The following is an 18,996-nucleotide window of genomic DNA, read 5'->3' as shown; positions in this document are numbered from 1 at the left end:
ACAGATTAAAGACTCTTGGTGTCCCAAACTCCAGAAAATGGCTGCTGGTCTCTGGGTCTTCTACAGGTATGCCCGTGGTGAGAGCCCTGATGTGACCCCTGAAGTCAAGCTGGTGGTGGAGCCCAAGAAGCCCATCTGTTATCAAAGTGGCTAGTTCCTACTCAGTACTGTTTGCCAAATAACCAAATAGTATTTGATGGCAAGCCGGTAATTTATTCAATGACCAGAGAATAGAGAAGAGGAGCTTGTGCTCTAAAGGTTCCGTCTCCTGGATCAGGTCTCAGGGTCAGGGTTTTATGGCGTCAGGGTACTTAAGGGGCTAGTGAGCAAGCTGGCGGGGTTTTTCAGGGAAGAAGGAGGCTTTCTTGGAGTCAGCGCAACCTCTGTTTTCCCTAAATGGGCACAGTGGGTCTGTCAGGGTGCTAGCGGGTGTTTTCTGTTACAATCCCAAGGTCACCTGGAGGGTTAGCCCGCTGCCGGAACTGGATCAAACTGGTCAAAAACTGGGCTTTGGGGGCTTGTTTAGAGCTCGTGGCTTCTGGCCTGGGCCTTAGTTTTGGGTGGCAAGCAGCCCCTGTAAGCAGGGCTAGAAAACTGGGTCATTGTGGCTTGTTTGGAGCTTGTTAGAGAGTTTCTAGTGACACGCCCATTGCCCCTGATGTGGCAGCACAATACCACACTCGAGGACACGACCCATGGGGCCGTGAGGCACACGTCATCCTTCAGGGAGGGGGACCTCCTCGTCTGGGCCTTGGTCACTCTGAGCAGACTAACTGGCCAGATGTCAGCCCTCTCTCCAGGTGGCTGGCTGTGTCTCACAGCTGCAGCCCCATTTTCAGGCCACGTTGTCACCGCCCTTGTCCTGTCAGCTGGCTCTATCACCCTTGAAACTACCCGGTGCCATGTTTTCGGTTATCCTGTCCCTTTATCGTCTGCCAGTGGCTGCCCAGAAACAGGTATTTGATGATGTCCATACCCCAAGCATCTGGTACCTCATGAGTGGGGACTTTCTCCTCCTCCAGCAGCCAGCCTGTTCTTTCTGGTGTGAAAGGTAAAATGAGATGGAGTCACGTTTGTCAAGGAGTTTTTCAGATGGAGCCAGGGGCCTTCAAGGGGACAGCCTGTTCACGCCCTCACCAGGTAAAGCCATGAACTTTGAACTGGGCTCCAAGGACTCTGCCCAAACACCGGCAACGCAGCACAGAAAGACTTTGCTTAGTGGTAGCCTTAGCAATCGATTATATTCAGCCAAGATTAGCTTTCTACTGCCCACACCAATCAAAATTCTTAGTAAACAGTGCCTACAAGCATTCCCTTTGGTCTTTAAAGAGCCCCGACTTCTGGGGTGCCTGGGTGGCTCAGTCAGTTGAGCATCAGACTCTTGATTTCAGGTCAGGTCATGATCTCGCTGTTTGTGAGCTCTGTGCAGTGTGGAGCCCGCTTGGGGTTCTCTCTTTCCCTCTCTCTCTGCCCCTCCCCTGCTCTTGCCCTCATTCTCTCTCAAAATGAATAAATAAACTTGAAAAAGATCAAAATAAAAAACCTTGATGTTTTTTCCCTAGGAGGACACAATTTGGGCTGCTACCCAAATCTCTACTCCCCAAATTGCAATTCTGAGACCCCAAATAATGCTTTTGTTTTACTTCAACTCTGCCTCTTTTCTCAGTCAACACTGGTAAGATCAGGATCATGAGGGGTTGCAGGGGCCTATTTAGGAAGTTAGATTCTGCCCTGATCATTCCTGGATAAGAAGCTGGCCAAAACAGGGTCTGGGGGACTCAAACTTAATTCTGGCCCACTCCCCTGGATCTTCTTGTTTGACACAGTCCTACACCTTGAAGGCAGGGACCACTTGACTGAATACCTGCTCCATGTGTACCCCTGCCCCCAGCCCAGTGGTGGCCCATGCAGATGACATCTGAATGGAAGGCCTGGGTGCATGTAAAGGGTGATTGGAGAGAAGGCAAAGTTCACAACTTGAGTTTATGGCTGGGGAGAGAAGACAGCTAGGTTGACACCTGGGGGAGGGAGCACCTTAGTCCCCCGGCTGTAGGAAAGGACATCTCCTGCCCCTGTGTCCCTTCACTGTGGCACCACCGCCTGAATCAAACTATAGCTGCAACCAGCACTGTGACCGGTAGCTGGGTCTGTCATCCTCGTCCCACATTCTTGGAAACAGAAAAGTCCCATGGCCACGACCGGGGCTGGACTACTTGGCTGTGTCTGAGGCCACCAGCAGCAGCTCAAGCACACACAGGACACCCTTGTTTCTGTCATGAGCTTCTGATCAGCCCGAGGGCCACCCCGGCCATCGAGGCTGCAACTACACAGTGATGTTGCCCATGTGACCTAAGTAAATCAAGTTGTCCAGTTGTAAACAGCTTTACTGATCACAATTCACATGCCATATAGTTCACCCGTTTAAAGTGTGCAATTCACTGGTTTACCGTATGTTTACAGAGCTGTGAAACCATCACCACAAGCAAGTTTGGAACATGCTCGTCACTCCAAGAAGAAACCTCCTTTTTAGCAGTGCCCCACCACACCCCTTCTGCAACCCCTGGCGATTACTAATCTGATTTCTGCCGCTATGGATCTGCCTATTCTGGACATTTGTGTAAATGGAGTCATACAATAGTACGGGGCCTTTTTCACTCAGCATATCGTTCACCCACATTGTAGCAGGTGTCAGTACACCTCATTTTACTGCCAAATAACATTCTATTGTGTATTCTAATCCATTTTAATGCATTCATTGTATAGACATACCACATTTTTACCCATTAAGGTGATTGGCATTTGGATTTTTTTCCCACATTTTTGATACTATGAATAACACTGCTATGAATATTCACGAACAAGATTTTGTGTAGACCTATGTTTTCATTCTCTTGGGTATATACGCAGGAGTAGAATTGCTGGGTCATATGGTCACACTATGTTTAACTTTTTGAGGAACTGCCAGACTACCTTCCAAAGTGACTGCATTGTTTTACATTCCCAGCAGCAGTGAATAAGCCTTCCAGTTTCTCCACATCCTTGCGAACAGTTACCATTATCTGTCCTTTTTGGTTATAGCCATTCTAGTATGAGGTGATCTCTCATTGTGGTTTTGATTTGCATTTCCCTAGTGACTACAGATACTGAGCACCTTTTTGTGTGCACATTGGTCATCTGTATATCTTTATTGGAGAAGTTTCTGTTCAAGTCTTTGCCCATTTTTTGGTTTCCTTTTTAGTAACCGCTACACCAAACGTGGAACTCGAACTTACAACCCCAAGATCAAGAGTCGCACGGCCTTCCGACTGAGCCATCTAGGCACCCCTCCTTTGCCCACTTTTTAATGGTTTGCCTTTTTATTACAGAGTTGAAAGTGTTTTTATATATTCTAGACACAAGACCCTTATCACATCTTTTGTTTGCAAAAAATTTTTCTCATTCTGTGGGTTGTCTTTTCACTTTCTTCGTGGTGTTCTTTGGAATACAAAGGTTTTAAACTTTGCTGAGGCCCAACATATATGTGTGTGTGTGTGTATGTGTGTGTGTATATGTATGTGTATATATATGTGTGTGTATATGTGTGTATGTATATATATGTATACATATATATGTATATATACATATATACATGTATACATGTATACATGTATATATGTATATATGTATATATACACACACCACAATAAGAGAAACCTCACCAAAATAGAGTCCCGAGGCCAAAAGGGGGAGCCATACCACTCCATGTGGATTGCAAGAATTGTGAATTACAGACCCAACCTAAGAATCCTTGGGAATAAAGGATCATCAATTACAGGCCCCTACAGGAAGAGGTGAACATTGCATGTGCACAAAAACAAGGACCACTCCTGCAACTCAGCCAAGAAACGCTCATCACCAGGAACTCTTGCTTCTCTCCAAAAGACTTTAGTTTGAGGCAGTGCCTCCCAAAGTCCTCCTTCTGCATAAACTAAAGTTCCTCTCCTCTGTTGCACTGGACTATAGCTGGCATGTCCCTAATTGCTCTTCTCTGCTATTTCCAAATAAACCCATTTTTGCTGGTAAAGTAAGTGACTTTTATTTTGAAGGTTAATACATTTGTTCTGTCACTTGTGCTCTTGTCCTCATGGAGGACAGCAGGCACCCTCCTCAACACCAGCCCTAGGGTCCCAGAAACTTCTCTCATGCTGGAACCATTTCATTTTGTGTGCCTGTTCCAGCCGTGCAGCCCACGCGGACAGTCTCCTTTAGCACAGAGTTGGCAATGTTTCTGTTTGCATGAAAAGGCCTTTATTCCACCCTCAGCCTTGAAATAAACCTTGCCGAGTATTCGGTTCTGGTTTGAATTTTTTATTTACTTAAAACTCCAATTGTACTTTCCACTTGTAGACTCTGTCTTTTGTCTCCATTTGCAGAGCCTGCACAAGATACAAATGGAAGCCTGGTGTCTGAGCACTCGTAACTTACAACCAAAAGAATTTAAACTTACAAGGTCATTCTTAAAATTTAGTTAAATATTACTTTTATAAAGCTACCCATAATCTAGTATTCAGTAGCTACCTGGCCGCCAGTGTAAACAATCAGTACGGCGACGCACGCACGCTGTCTAGTCCTACACGTACAAAAATTTCGGTGCTGGGGACTATGCAACACCGAGCGCGAGGGCCCGGGACGCACCGCACCGTGTGCGCGGGAGGTGCAGCCAGGGACGCCCCACCGTGAGCGCACGCGGGCCAGGGACACCACAATGTCTCCGCGGCGCCGAGCGCGCGGGGCTGCGGGGGCGAAGCACCAACAGAATGCCAGCCACCCCCGGGACAGCGCTCAGGAGCCATCACTCCGTTCAGCTTCTTTCCGACTCCGCGGTCACGCTTGTCGTGCAGGACTGGGGGGGGGGGGGGCGGTGAGAGACCCAGGGCGTCCCCAAGGGCGCACAGGCTTGGGACCCCGCGCCCGCGAGCCCTGCCCCGAACCCGGCCTCCGGGAAAGCCGCGTGGGGGCTCGTCCCGGAAGTGGGGGGACACGTCCGGAACGGGGTGGCAAGGGCCGAAGGCTAAAGGTCAAGGTCAAGAAGAGGCCCCGGCAGCCCCTGGCGACCTTCCCGGGCACGTCAGGCGCCTTGACTGGGGTCCCCACGGGCGGTCAGACAGCGGCGGGCCTGGCCCTCGGCATCTTCAGGGCTGGTGTCCGCCGCCCGGGGCTCCCCCAAAATCCCTCAGCCCACCGCCGCCACCCGCGCGCCGGGTTCGGCTCCTCCAGCCTCGACCCCTTCCCCCGGCCTCGTCACGCCTCCTTCCGGCACGCCGCTGGTCTCGCGATGCCCTCGCCTTCTCGCGACGCCGGCCAGGAGGCGGGCCGGGCCCTGACTGGCGGAGCCGGGGGCGGCTCCGCGGGGCGGGGCGACTCGTCCCAGAGCGCCATGGCCGCCCTGCGCGCCCTGCTGCCCTCCGTCCGCGGCCCGCTGCGCCCCCGGCTCGGCTGCGCGGCCCTGCGCGCCTTCGCCTCGGGTGAGTGCGGGGCCGAGGGCGCGGACCCGGGGTGGGGGCCCGGCACCGCGGCCGCACCTGGGACTCCCGGGCCTGACCCTGCTCGACCCCGGAGCTGACCCCTCAGCACCCGCAGTCGCCGCCAGGGCCTGACCCCGCCCCTCAGCACCTGCCGCCTCCCCCGCTGGGCCCTGAGGTTACTGGTGCCCCCTCAGTTGGGATCAGGACCACGTGCCGAGACCGCTGGCCGTTTCAGTTCGCTTGTTGGTTTTCGGGAGTTCAAGAGAAGGTGCAGTTGGGGCCTCGGGATTGGAAACGGCCACGTGCTTGGTCCGGCAGGCCTCCAGTGCGGGCCGCCCGTCTCCGCTGCTGCCCCAGGTCTGGCCGGCCCGTCCCGCACTCAGCCTTCAGCCGGGGCCGCGGGCCTCCCGAGGAGCGCTCGGCCTGTCCCTGAGCTGGGCGAATCCCTGCCTCCTCTTCCTTTGGCGGGTCCCCACGCAGGTACCCACGTGACTGCCCGCTGCCAGGGCCTGTGGTCTTACCCTCCGTTTCCTTGAGGTTCGCTTCTGCCCCTGACCTGCAGTCAGCAGTCGTTTCCCAGGCAGCATTCGCGCTAAGTATTTTCCGTGTCGCTCCCCAACCGACCCCCAGGGTAGGTGCCGATCCTCACCCCCCCACACACACACACACCTGTGGTTTCCGAGGTTACACTTCTTCCTCTCCAGGCCTTACTGACCCCCCAAATCTGAGCGGCCTGAGCCTCCCGGCCGCGGCAGTCACCTTTTCCCTGTGTGTGCCTCCTGCTGTGTTCTGTCCGCAGCTTGGTTCTGCCACCGAGTTGGCATTTGTTGAAGGAACCTATGTCCCCATCCCTTGTTTCTGCAGGGTCACGGGATGTCCCTAGTGCAGCTTCTGGGCGGTGTTGACCAGCACATGCAGGAGAAGGAAGGCCGCTGTGGGCTGCTATTTATTGTTGGGTTTGCTTTCTAGCTTAAGGAAATGTTCACACTTCTGTGAGGGTAGAGACTGGTACAGAGGCCACCCATGAGGCTGAAAGCTGTGTGCTGCTGCCTGAGGACCGGGCCGGGGGCATGTCAGGGTCACTCCGTCCACTGACGGGTTAAGTCCCGCTAGTTCGATGCCTACGTGAATGGAAATCCCTTTGTCCCCTCTCACCCCAGGTGCTGACTTTCAGTACCTCATCACAGAAAAGAAGGGGAAGGACGGCAACGTGGGGCTGATCCAACTGAACCGCCCCAAAGCACTCAACGCGCTCTGCAATGGCCTGATGATGGAGCTCAACCAGGCACTGGACGCCTTTGAGGAGGACCCCGCTGTGGGGGCCATCGTCCTCACGGGTGGGGAGAAGGCATTTGCAGGTGTGTGGGCAGCATGGCCGCCGGTCAGCCAGGTGTTGGAGGGGCGGTCTGACCGTGGCACGTGGCATTGTAGGCACTTAGACCTCCGCGGCAGCATCAGACGCTTTAGTACTTGGGGTTTCTTTAAATGTAAAGCATAAACGACACCAGTATTTCTTCAAATAACTGCTCTGTCTGTTTAACATTCAAGTGTGCTCCACCAGCAAAATGAGTTTGAGAGGAATTCAGGTCCCCGACAGTCGGGTTTTATGTGCGTTGAGGGCTTAAGTGACTAATGAATAAGCCTTCTGAGTCCCGCTTGCACCTGGTTCCTATCCCGCGGTCCCTCTGTGTCACCTCCGTCAACAGATACCATGGTGTATCGCCTCTGTCCCTGCTGCCGCCTCTGTCCCTGTGGCCATCGCCTCACAGGTCCTGCTTGGCCGTTCCTACACACTCACAGCTCCCATAGCAACATGGGGTCTCTGCTCTCGTAACTGGGACCTCGTTTCCACCCCCCAGCTGGAGCCGACATCAAGGAGATGCAGAGCCGAACGTTCCAGGACTGTTACTCCAGCATGTTTTTGAGCCACTGGGACCGACTTGCCCGGGTTAAGAAGCCAGTCATAGCTGCTGTCAATGGCTATGCCGTGAGTGTCGGGCCACACCTCCTCTCAGCATACTAGCAGGCATCAAATAACCGATTTTTGTTTTGAAAAGGCCAGAGTGACCTGGGTGGCTCAGTCGGTTAAGTGTCTGACTTTGGCTCAGGTTGTGATCTCACAGTTCGTGGGTTCGAGTCCCGCATCAGGCTCTGTGCTGACAGCTCGGAGCCTGGAGCCTGCTTCGGATTCTGTGTCTCCCTCTCTCTCTGCCCCTCCCCTGCTCATGCTCTGTCTCTCTCCCAAAAATAAATAAATATTAAAAAAAAAAAAAAAAAAAGAAAAGGCCAGAGTGTAGTTACCAGCCAGCATGTCCTTCCTACCAAGTGACGCCAAAGACCCGGGAAGCACAGAGAGAACACATTACAGCACTGGCTTTTGTTAGTGGACGTTCAACCGCTGGCTTTCTGGTTCCTTTGTTAGGAGAGCCCCTCCGTCCCCACCGCAGCCCCCATGACTCCAGGGAACGACTGCCTCTACTAGGTTATAGGCTGCGTTCTGCCTTTTCTGTACAGTTTTAATGGCTGCAGCCTGCCCTGCACCTGTAAACTGACAGCCTCTGCCGCCGTTGAGAGACGTGTTCTCCGCGTGGTAGTTCAGGGACTCTGTCCAGGCACATGGGCACTCAAAGGCACTGGGGCTGGTCGTAGCGAAGTGATGATGGCAGCTCTGTTAGTGATCCTTTAACAAAGCTCCCCTTGGGTAAGCCGGGGTCAGCCAGTCGGGTTTATTGGACCACCATCCTGCCTGCTAATTCATGAACTCCCTGGCTGCCTTCGAGGCTGCCTTCGAGCCTGTGGGACCCACAGAGCTGAGAGAGTTTGCTGTTGGGCCCGTTGCCAGCATCGGCCATTTGTGGGTAACTTATGGGAACACGTAACTAACTTTGCATCTCTTGTGTGAATCTTGCTACTCTTGGGCAGGTTCATTTTAACAGAAAATTTAGGCAGATAGAGTGAATTTCTGACTGGGTTTCCTGGTGGCGCCTCATGTTTTGCAGCTTGGTGGCGGCTGCGAACTTGCTATGATGTGTGACATCATTTATGCCGGAGAGAAAGCCCAGTTTGCGCAGCCGGAAATCCTACTAGGAACCATCCCAGGTAAAGCGTGATGACCTCCCTAACGTAAAGTCTTCCTTCAGATAATTCTCTGGAATTTGCCCACGTCTCAGGAAGTGATGGGCTTTTCCACCAATAGACAAAAGCATGCAGCTTGCATCTGACGAGGGACCCCGGGCTGCCGAACGAGCACTGGCCCGGCGGCCACCTTTCTGCTCCCATTGCTACCTCTGCTGGCCAGCACACTAAGCCCCAGTGGACACAACAGTGCTCAGACAGTGGCTCAAGAGCCTCCGGCTGCGCAGTCTCCTTTAATGACAGCCCGATTCCTTGTCAGACACTAGTAGGAGTGGCCGGCTGCATATTGCATTATAGTTGCAGTAATTCTGGCTTGTGACCCCAGGTTCAACAGAGCAGGGAATCAGATACCGCACGAGGAGGCTGACGGGATCCGTGGGCAAACAATGACTCCTCTGTGCCCTGGGGACCACTTGATGAGGACTCCTGGCTCACTTCCCACAGGGTCTCTGCCCTGCATGTAGAACCTGGAGCTCACAGTATCTCCTGAGCAGCCCGGCAGGCAGGGAGCAGCTGTGGGGTCAGATACGGGCAAGGAAAGCCCTGGATGAGCTCTGCTGACCACTGGGCTCTTCTGTCCTTGTGCCCAAGGCCTGCACTTCCTTGAAATAGTACCTGAGCCTGCTGGACTGTGGGTATCTCCCTCAGGTGGTCCCCTTGGCTCATCCTGGCAGCCTGGGGTTCAGCGTGGGGCAGATGACTGGGCAGATCACTTTTTCCAGCTGCAGAGTGTCAAGTGAGCAGGAGGGTGAGTGGGGTGCACAGAAGCCAGCACTGGAGATAAAGACACACTCAACAGCCCAGGAGGTGGAGCCCTTGGTCTCACTCCATACCCTGAGGGCAGCAGGCCACTGTCAGAGGCCACCCCAGCTGCCCTCCAGGTTGTGCAGGGCCAGGGTCTGAGCAGTCTGACTCCTGCCAGAGAGCTGCTCATGCAGAGGACTCGGCCTGCCAGGCGTGGGGCCTGAGTAGGAAAAGGGGCCTCCCCTGAGGGCTTTAAGTTGCCTCCTTTCTGCCCACCTGCCCCACCCACGGGGCCCATCTTCACCCCTCAGAACTTGCTGGAAGGGTGTCTGTAGCGTCTTGGCTTGCACTGGCCATGAACTGGCTGTGACCTGCAGCCTTCTGTGCCTGCAGGTGCAGGGGGCACCCAGAGACTGACCCGTGCTGTTGGAAAGTCACTGGCCATGGAGATGGTCCTCACTGGTGACCGGATCTCTGCCCAGGATGCCAAGCAAGCAGGTGGGAGCCAGCGCTGCCCCATGGAGCCGCCCTCACGGGAGCTGAGTAGAGAGGGGAGAGCTGTGTCCAGCCGTGCTTTCCGGTGTCCCGAGAACCCCGGAGACAGCTGCCTTTGTTTTTTATTGGGAATGCCCCATGTATAAAATAACTAAAACATCTGGTTAAAGAATCATTAGAAAACCATCCTGTTTCCCAAGCTCAGTGTCAGCGGTGGGGGATCTTGGAGACCCTCGGCAGACACACTCCTTCTCTGCCCCTGGGGGACTCTCTCTTCCTAATTTATGTGTCTGTGAGAGCCTAGTGGCCCCAGCAGCAGAGGGCATCGGCCCCACCTCAGGGATGGCGTGGAGCCTTTACTGTGTCACTGCAGCCCCTTGTTAGCACCCAGAAGACCCGGGCTCTTAGCACAGCATCATGACTCAGAAAAACATAACCAGTGCTGTTTTCCCATGTTATTTACCTTTTTGTGTTTTAGGTCTTGTAAGCAAAATTTTTCCTGTGGAGACACTGGTCGAAGAAGCCATCCGGTGTGCGGAGAAAATCGCCAGCAATTCCAAAATCATAGCAGCAATGGCCAAAGAGTCCGTGAATGCAGGTGGGGGTTCTGCCGGGAGGCGGAGGTCCAAGGGCCGGGCAGCACAGGAACAGTCGTGAGCCTCGAGGCTTTGGTTCTAAGTCATGCATCTTAACCCACCCTGGACAGAAATCACGAGGTTCTTCATGTTGTGATCCTGGCTCTTTGTAGAGTTCTAGTTTTTGGTTGCTGGCTACAGATTCTCCTGAAACCTTCTGAGTCCCCTTGCTGTCACAACCCAAGGAAGGAGCCAGCCTGAGGGACAGAGGGTGACGAGCTCTGGGCTACAGGGAAATGGGTGGGATGGGCAGGATGGTCCCTAGAATGAAACCAGTCTGGCTCCTGAGAAAGTCGGCTCAGCCCCCAGAACCTGGTGGGGGATGCTTCCCTGTCCGCAGCAGGGTGTGGGCTGTGCCGTGGGCAGGGCCAGACGGGTAGTATAGGCTCGTGGACACCCTTGTGAACCGGGGTCAGCGTGCCTGCTGCCCCTCGTGGCTCCAGACTCCATCTGCTCTCTACCGGCCAAGCGGCTGTGGCCCTTCTGAGAATTTCTGGAGTTTTAATGGAGCACGTGGTCGAGGTATTGGGGGGTCTTGCCTGGTGCTGCCTAGAAGACCGTGGGCCCGAGATGGCTGCTGAGGCCCCGGGGCCTGCACTCATATGCGGGAAAGCTGGTCACCCTGGGCTGCCGCCACCTTATTTGAGTGAGCTGGTGTTTGTGACGCTTCACTGTGGGGGTGTGTGGGTAGCACACACTCCAGAAGCGGACACTGCTGTTCCTGCAGAGTGTCCGTGAGGCCACAGTTAGAGGCACCTGCCACTGTTCCACCCCTTGCCCAGGACCTGCTGCTCCTGGTGCTCAGCCAAGAGAAACACTGCACCTTCGCCAGAAAGACGGGGCCCAGAGCAATGGCGTTCTTACTGTCCGGGACTCCAGGACTCTGTTCTGGCACAATGTTCCTTTTTCTGGTTTTCGTTCCCTTTTTTGTTTTTAATAAATCCTTTTTTTTCTTCTTTTTTTGTAATTTTTATTTATTTTGAGAGAAAGCACAAGCAGGGGAGGGGCAGAGGGAGAGGGAAAATCCCCAACCGGCTCCACACTGTCAGCGCAGAGGCTGACACACGAACCATGAGAACCATGAGAACCATGAGATCATGACCTGAGCCAAAGTCCGAGGCTCCACTGACTGAGCCACCCAGGCACCCCTTTAATTCTTATTTTTTTAATGTTTTGTGAAATACATCTACTTCTGTAGGCTCCCAGATTCTCTTGTGATTGGACAGAGTTGGTCGTTAAACTCTTTTACTCATTTCCTCACGCCTCTGTTTTTTCGGCCACTGGGCAGGAAGCTCAGGAAGCCCTCTGAGCAGGTGGCTTTGCTGATGTCTCAGCCAGGGAGGGCTTCCCAGGCTGCGGTCTCAATCATGGTGAAATTGAGGTTGATGTGGGTCAGCGGGAAATGTTCCTTATCACTGTAAAAAATTTATATGTTCCCACATCTAACACCGGAGTTTATGACTTAAGGATTTTCTTTTTCAGCTTTTGAAATGACATTAACAGAGGGAAACAAGTTGGAGAAGAAGCTCTTCTATTCAACGTTCGCTACTGTGAGTAAACAACACTCAGATGAGGCGTCACAAGTGTCCCAGCCATAAAAATCACGGAGAATTTCCTTGTAGATTTTTTCATTAGATACCATTTCTCTTTGGTTGAACCATTCACTTCCCCAGTAACTGGATCAGATGTATCCTGTCCGTGAGCATGATTTTCGCAAATAAGTGCAGTGTATGGAAGCTCTTACAGGGTGACTTCCTGTTACGGAAGGTCTTAGGAACTGCACTCTTAGACAGCAAGCTCCCCTACGTAAATCCAGTCCGCTTGCCCATAATTTTCCTAGATCTGTCAAATTGCTGGGAACGGAATTTGAATGTGTTCTGAAATTGCAACCCAGAGCTTCAGAACAGTGTTTTCTAGGATTTCTGACAGTGACCGAAAGGTGGTCAGTCTTGTAATGGTCATTAAAACCTCTTTTTTATCAGAAAGTCTTATGTAGGTGTTTCATAAAAGAGAGATCAGAAATAGCTTTGCCTGTCGAGGGAGTGAAGGTATGCGTGTGCACGTGTGTGCACATGCGCGTGCAGGGAAGGGTGTGTGTGTGTGTGTGTGTACGTGTGTGCACATGCGCGCACGCAGAGAAAGGTGCAAGGTGGGCTTGCACTCCGTGTCCTGCTCCTTGGCACTCAGGATACTCGTTGACACAGACCGCCATTAAACCAGGTGCAGAACAGGTGAATGACCCAAACACATGCATCTGAGCTTCTCTGTGGATGAGAGTTTGACATGTAAATCAGTGGCCCCTGAATGATCAGACCTGGGGCTGAGTGACGTATAAAACTGCCATTTCCAGGCCAACCCTAAGTGGTCAGGGAATCTGGGTCACTCCCAGGTTTCCAGGCGATCCCAATGCAGGACCCTCCCTCCCGGTGCCCCCACCACTCTGGAAATCGGAGGGCAGAGGAACCCGACAGACTGAGCAAACCCCAGACAGGCTGAGCCCCGTGCTTGACAAATGTCCATCTCCTCCTTTTTTCCCTTTCCCACCAGGAAGACCGGAAGGAAGGGATGACTGCATTTGTGGAAAAGAGAAAGGCCAGTTTCAAAGACCAGTGAGCGCCTCTGTCTCCGCCTTGAAGTCTCTACTTAAAGAGAGAAAAATACAGTCTGACAGTTTTAGAAGCAAATCAGTCCTACTCTTGTAAAGGGCTGTGTGGGGGACACTCAGCTCCTCGGGGCTCGTGCTCTCAGTGGTGGGCAGTCTGAACCCAGCGGCCGTGAGAATCGGCACTTGGAGTGTGTTCACGTCCTGACTAAGCATATTCTTCTTAATCAGATTCTGCTCAGGACGCCGGGGGGGCTCAGTCGGTTGAGCGTCCGACTCTTGATTTCAGCTCAGGTCACGATCTCACAGTTCATGAGACCAAGCCCCACGTCGGGCTCTGCGCTAACAGCACAGAGCCTGCTTGAGGTTCTCTGTCTTGAGGGTCTGTCTCTCTCTCTCTGCCTCTTCACCCTGCTTGCGCGCACACACTCTCAAAATAAACTGAAAATAATTCTGCTCACGAGCCTTTGGCGTGTTTAAGTTTTTACTCAATTTCAGGAACTGAGATAGTGTGTACAGCGTGTCTTGTTCAGATGGAAGTGTGTCCCCTGCTGGGTCGCTGTGTGGTTTCACAGCCAGTGAACGTGCCGCTCTGAGGGTGGCGCTGCTGACTACGTGGCAGACATAAATCGCATCGTGCCTTTCTCCTCTGGAGGTGAGCATCACATCGCTGTGCAAACTTCCGCTTTGTTGTTGTGACGACAGTCACACAGCACAGAAGTCCATAAAGTAAGTCACCCATCACACAGGGTAACCACTGCTAACAGGCACGGAGCTTTCTAGATATTTCTGTGCACACACGTGCACACATGAGTACGGAGCTCAGTTTTCTTTTTTATAAAAATGGAATTCTGCATCCACGCTTCTCCAAAGTGCACTGACTGGTTGTCTTCTACTCCCGTCCTACGAGTGCACCCTCTTCTCGTGTTTGACGAGCATTCTTTTACTTGTGGTAAAATATATGTAACGTACAGGTTACCATCTTGTCCGTTTTTAACTCTCCAAGTGTGTTCGCGGTGTTTTCCCTGCTGCCCATCTCCATGCTACTTCATCCTCCGAACAGAGACTCAGTCCCCATTAAATACTAACCCCTGTTCCAAACCGTGACCTCTCAGCCTTGGTGCTGCCTCGGCCACCTTCTTTCTGTGTCCAGGAATCTAGTGTGTTTCCAAGTTCTGTCCAGGTCATAGCACACAATGGAGTTTGATTTCTTCTCATGGCTGAGTAATGTTCCTGCGAGCATCCCGCCCGATGGCCCTGAAATACATAATTATGCAGGTATGTTGTGGTTTATTTCCCCTGGTGTTAGATATTAGGCTGCGTCCAGTATCCAATTACCAGAACTGTGTGCAAAACACCGTGGTGAGCATTCTGTGTGTGAATCCTCGTGCTTCAGCATGAGCATGTCTGTAAGATTTTGAGAAGTGAGCCTGTCAAGGGACAGGCTGCCTGTGACAGGGACCTGCCCTACCCCGTCCCATCTAAACTCGTCGGCTAGCCTCTCCCTGGTGCTTCTCAGGGCCAGGCAGGCTGAGTCTCCAGCACTGATGTTAGGCATCACATGCATCCGAACCGAACCCCTGGGGTGTTGGCTGGAATGCACGTGCCCCCAGACCTGGACCAGAACCATGGGGTCCCTGGCATGTGAGGTCCCCCAAGGCATCCAGCGAAACCTGCGGTAGGAGACCGAATTTCTACAGCACGTCTCCTCTGTTGGCTTTAGACTCTGGTGGGCCAGCTGCGTCCCCTGGATCACACCGTGCAGGGCACTGGGTAATGGAGGGACCCCAGTCACAGGAGGCCACCCACACCCCACCAGACGTCTGCTGCTCAATTCTTGGGCCAGCACAGCGTGGTGCTCCAAACCGTCCCTCACCAGGTCCGTGAGCAAAAGCCCTGCACCACAGGACGGAGACCCATGTCCTGCCTGAGAGCTTCAGGGGTGAAGCGAGCAGTCACTACCCCAGGGCAGGGGCCCAGCCTCAGAACATCATCGGACCCTCTGAGGTGAGGCCGCGACATGAGCATCTACGGGTGAGCGCCGGGCACCATGGGGACCCAGCTAGCTGTCAACGCTGGTGCATGTGGCACAGCAGCTGCCGGTTAACTGATGGGCCCGGGTGAGGGGAAAGCGCCTGCCGGCTGCCACGCCATCCCCAGCCCTCACCCTGCCAGCGTTGCTCTACAGAGACAGCCCCACCTGTCAGGGGACGGTGAGTGCTGCTCACAAGCCAGGGCAGAGCTCTGCCCACGCAGGGACTCGTCCAGGAGCTGAGCCTCAGAGCGCACATCCCTGGGAGCCCTCTCTCCCTGCGGCTCAGTGGTGACCCGGGAGCACTCGTGACAGTTGCCTCCTCCACTGTGTCCTGCAGGTAGGTGTGGGCAGGTAGTCCAGAGGCTGGAACACAGCTGAGATCATTTCTGGACGTGCAGATCCAGTCACAGTCTTGGGCTGGGATAGGGCCAGGAGCGTGTACCCCCCGCCCCAGGAAACGAGCTGAATGCTTGACAAAGAGTTGAAATGACCTTCTGTAAAGCTTGGCTGTCTGAACACCGTAGATGACATGCTCTTGTGTTTTGGTTACATTTGTGCAGCAGAGCCGGGCACTGGGCCACAACAGGAATTCTGATCCTATGCAGACCGTTTGCCCTGCAGGTATTAGCGCTGCGGGCTTCACCCAGGACCTGTCTGTTCTCCTGTGCTTCGTGGTCAGAAATCAGTGAGTTTGGAGCAGGCTCCAGAAGGGAGGTGTTGAGAGGCAGGCGGGAGTTCCCCCGCTCCCCGGGGCTGAGAGTGCAGACAGAAGGCAGGGTGATGTTCTTTACAGATAAGCCTTGGTCTCAGACCGTGTGACATGGGCAGAAGTAGGTACAAGGGAATGGGATTCGGGCCGCACCGAACAGGCTCTCTGGGCAGGTCACCAGAAAGCTGGGCATTCTTCAGGCAATAGATGTGGAAATACTCATTTATTAAAGCTGAATGCATAACTGAGGGTTTGTGCTGGATGGCATAACACCTATCGCAGATTCTAGAATGAACAAGCAGAGGTGTCCGAGGAAAGAAACCTGAAAGTTGGAGAAATCCATTTGTTTAATTTTTCACAGGCATGAGGCAGCAGCCTCTGTAATTTGATCGAGCAATGTGCCCCAGGATTGTGAGGAGCTGGGGTTTTTCTTTTTTTTTTTAATGTTTATTTATTTTAGAGAGAGAGAGCAGGGGAAGGTCAGAGAGAGAGGGAGACACAGAATCCAAAGCAGGCTCCAGGCTCTAGGCTCCAGGCTCCAGGCTCCGAGCTGTCAGCGCAGAGCCCAACGCAGAGCTCGAACTCACAAACCGTGAGATCATAACCTGAGCCAAAGTTGGACGCTTAACTGATTGAACCACCCAGGAGCCTCCTGAGGAGCCAGTTTTGAGGGGCCCATCTGAGACTTGTCTTCACACCCTGTCTTAGCCGTGTGCAGCCAGAAGCCAAGAAATTGTTAAACATTGAACATGCACGTCAGAGTCTCCGTGTGCCTCACATGTCTGTATCCACAGGGTTATTTGGGCTCCAGAACTTGGCAGAGACAGGAGCCCACCCCCTAGGCCTGGTGGAGTGAGAGCTGGCTTGGGGGCTCTGGGCTGAGCTGCAGGGAGGCTAGCACGCGGCCACAGGCTTTGCCGTGAGTGACAGCATCGCTGGCAGCCCTGAGCAGGACACTGCCCGGGGACCACAAACCCCGAGGCGAAGCTCCCACTCCCTTGGACTTAATGGACTTCTGGCCCCATATTGTTTGGGATTTTGATTTGTTTTGAAGCTGAAACCTTGCCTTACTTATCTCTCTGTACCAGATTGGCTCCTCCCCTCATGTTTGCACACTTCCATTTTGGAGTTCAAACTGCTCAGGCACAACCCTCACCCAGAGTGGAGGCAGCCACTCGGATGGCCCGGGTACAGGCCCTGCTGGCCTTCCCCTGCCCCCCGCCCCCCCTCCCCCCCTCCCTCTTCCAGCCCCTGGCGGCTCCTGCCTTCACCCTGCCCAACCGGGCAGCCCAGGGCCCTGCGTTCCTGGCCCTGCCAGATGCCAGGCTGGTTTCCAACTGTCTCCTCAACCAGCCAAGCACCCCAGGGCCCAGCAGGAAAACACAGAGACATCTTTTCTTTCTTTCTTTCTTTCTTTCTTTCTTTCTTTCTTTCTTTCTTTCTTTCTTTCTTTCTTTCTTTCTTTTCTTTCTTTCTTTCTTTTCTTTTCTTTCTTTCTTTCTTTCTTTTTTTTTTTTTTTTTTTTTTGCTATGGCTTTGTTGTCTTTCATGTACAGAACCTTCCCAGGAGAAGCCAGGCCTCCCAGCATTCCCAGAACCACAGGGCTGGGGGTCATGACAATAGCACGGACCACACAACCCTGAGTCCATGTGGCAGTGAAGCGGAAGAAGGTGGGCTTCAGAAGGAGAGAGCCTGCCCACGGCTCTGGGTCAGGCCGTCTCCCACTGGGCAGGTGAGCAGGGCCGCACTGTGAGGTGAGGCCCTGGGGCTAAGGGCCGGCTGGAGCTGAACAGGATCCCCATCTGCACACTGGGCAGTGAGGTTCGGTGGTGGGTCTTTACGTGGGGTACGACCAGGCCAGCACACGTGTGCACATCTGCTCTGCTGTCTGCCCTCCAGCCTGAGTGTGGGCGCAGATGGGAAGAGAGTAGACACAGATTGAAGGCCAACGACAGTGTTGGTGGAGCTCTTGGTGTCCATCTTAGCAGGGCCCAGGAGCCACCTGCATCAGCCAGCTAGAGCTGTGTAACAAATTACCCCTAAACTTAGTGGCTTAGGGCAGCAATCACTAGCCGTTCTCACAGTCTGTATGGGTCAGCTTGTCTTTATCCCACTGTGTCTGGGGCCTAAGCTGGGGCCTCCTGACCACTCACTCACTCTTCTGGTGGTTGGTGCTGCATCAGCGGCGCCTAGCTGGAGGCAAGGACCAACATATCCACAAGGAGGTTCTCCGTGTGTCCTGGGCTTCCTGCCAATATGGTGACTGGGTTCCCTGGACAAGTGTTCTGAGGATAGAATCAGGAGGAAGCCGTGCTGCCTTTTATGACCTAACCTCAGAAGCCAGACAGCACCATTTCCAGCATATTCTATGGGTCAAAGCAGTTACCAAGGTCCACCTGGTTCAAGGGAAGGGAATAAACCCCGTCTTTCAGTGGAGATGTGCCCATGGCACTGTGGGATGACAGTTAGCTACCGGCTACCAGGATCAGGCCCCAGAACCTGACAGAGCCCTGGACACAGACAGGCTGTGGGGTGCCCTGCTGTGGAAGTGGGCATCTTCCAGCAAGGAGTGTACAGGAGGTGGTGACACCCTGAGATGGTTGGTGATCCTGGCTCTTAAGGATGGAGCCCAGCATCCAGATTCCAAGTGGCAGGGACAAGGGTCAGCAGGCAGGGGACTCTGGCCAGCTGAAGGCAAGGTGCTCCCTCTGTTTACCAGAAGGAGCTGTGGATCCAGCACACCCCCCCCCCAGTCTGGACACCCCATCTTGGGAAGGTGGGGGTGGGAAGATCCAGTCTTGAGGAAAGCTGGCAGGTCAGGGCACTGCTGTCCTGGGATGGGGCGCTATACCCCAGTCAGTTACCTGAGGGGTGTCAGCAGGCTGACACTTGGGGGACAGGGTGGAAAACGCCAATGGGGTGCTCCTAGCACACCCACTTAGCCCAGAGGCCACAGCTGCCTGCCCTCCAGGGTTCCCCCACCCCAGGGCAGGCCGGCGGGTGTCCTGAAGGAAGAATGTTGGTTAAAGAAGTCTGACAGGTCTGGTCACCCGCCCTTCCCCACTCAGCGACACCAGAGACCCGGCGGTCTGGGGTGTGACTGGGGGGCTCAGCCTGGCCTGGAGGCCGCGAGGGG

General features: G+C 53.9%; 1 protein-coding gene and 1 long non-coding RNA gene across 2 annotated transcripts; one reads left to right on the top strand and one right to left on the bottom strand.

Annotated features, from left to right (window-relative positions):
• The first annotated feature begins 5,351 nt into the window (after positions 1-5,351).
• ECHS1 (enoyl-CoA hydratase, short chain 1) lies at positions 5,352-14,093 on the top strand. The gene is made up of 8 exons (XM_023241167.2): positions 5,352-5,504; positions 6,665-6,862; positions 7,364-7,491; positions 8,504-8,603; positions 9,777-9,881; positions 10,357-10,476; positions 11,996-12,063; positions 13,061-14,093. Exons 1-8 carry the CDS (start codon positions 5,417-5,419, stop codon positions 13,124-13,126), a joined length of 873 nt encoding a protein of 290 aa, XP_023096935.1. The 5' UTR covers positions 5,352-5,416; the 3' UTR covers positions 13,127-14,093.
• Positions 14,094-16,067: 1,974 nt separating this feature from the next.
• On the bottom strand, positions 16,068-18,358 carry LOC109492811. The gene is made up of 2 exons (XR_002146797.2): positions 18,018-18,358; positions 16,068-16,181 (listed from the first exon to the last, which is right to left on the bottom strand). It is a non-coding gene; the product is annotated as an uncharacterized LOC109492811 (long non-coding RNA).
• Between the last annotated feature and the right edge of the window lie 638 nt (positions 18,359-18,996).

This window comes from Felis catus, chromosome D2 (assembly GCF_018350175.1).
Source record: "Felis catus isolate Fca126 chromosome D2, F.catus_Fca126_mat1.0, whole genome shotgun sequence".
NCBI lineage: Eukaryota > Metazoa > Chordata > Mammalia > Carnivora > Felidae > Felis > Felis catus.
The sequence above is the reverse complement of the archived record's forward strand: the minus strand, read 5'-3'. Positions and strand labels throughout refer to the sequence as shown.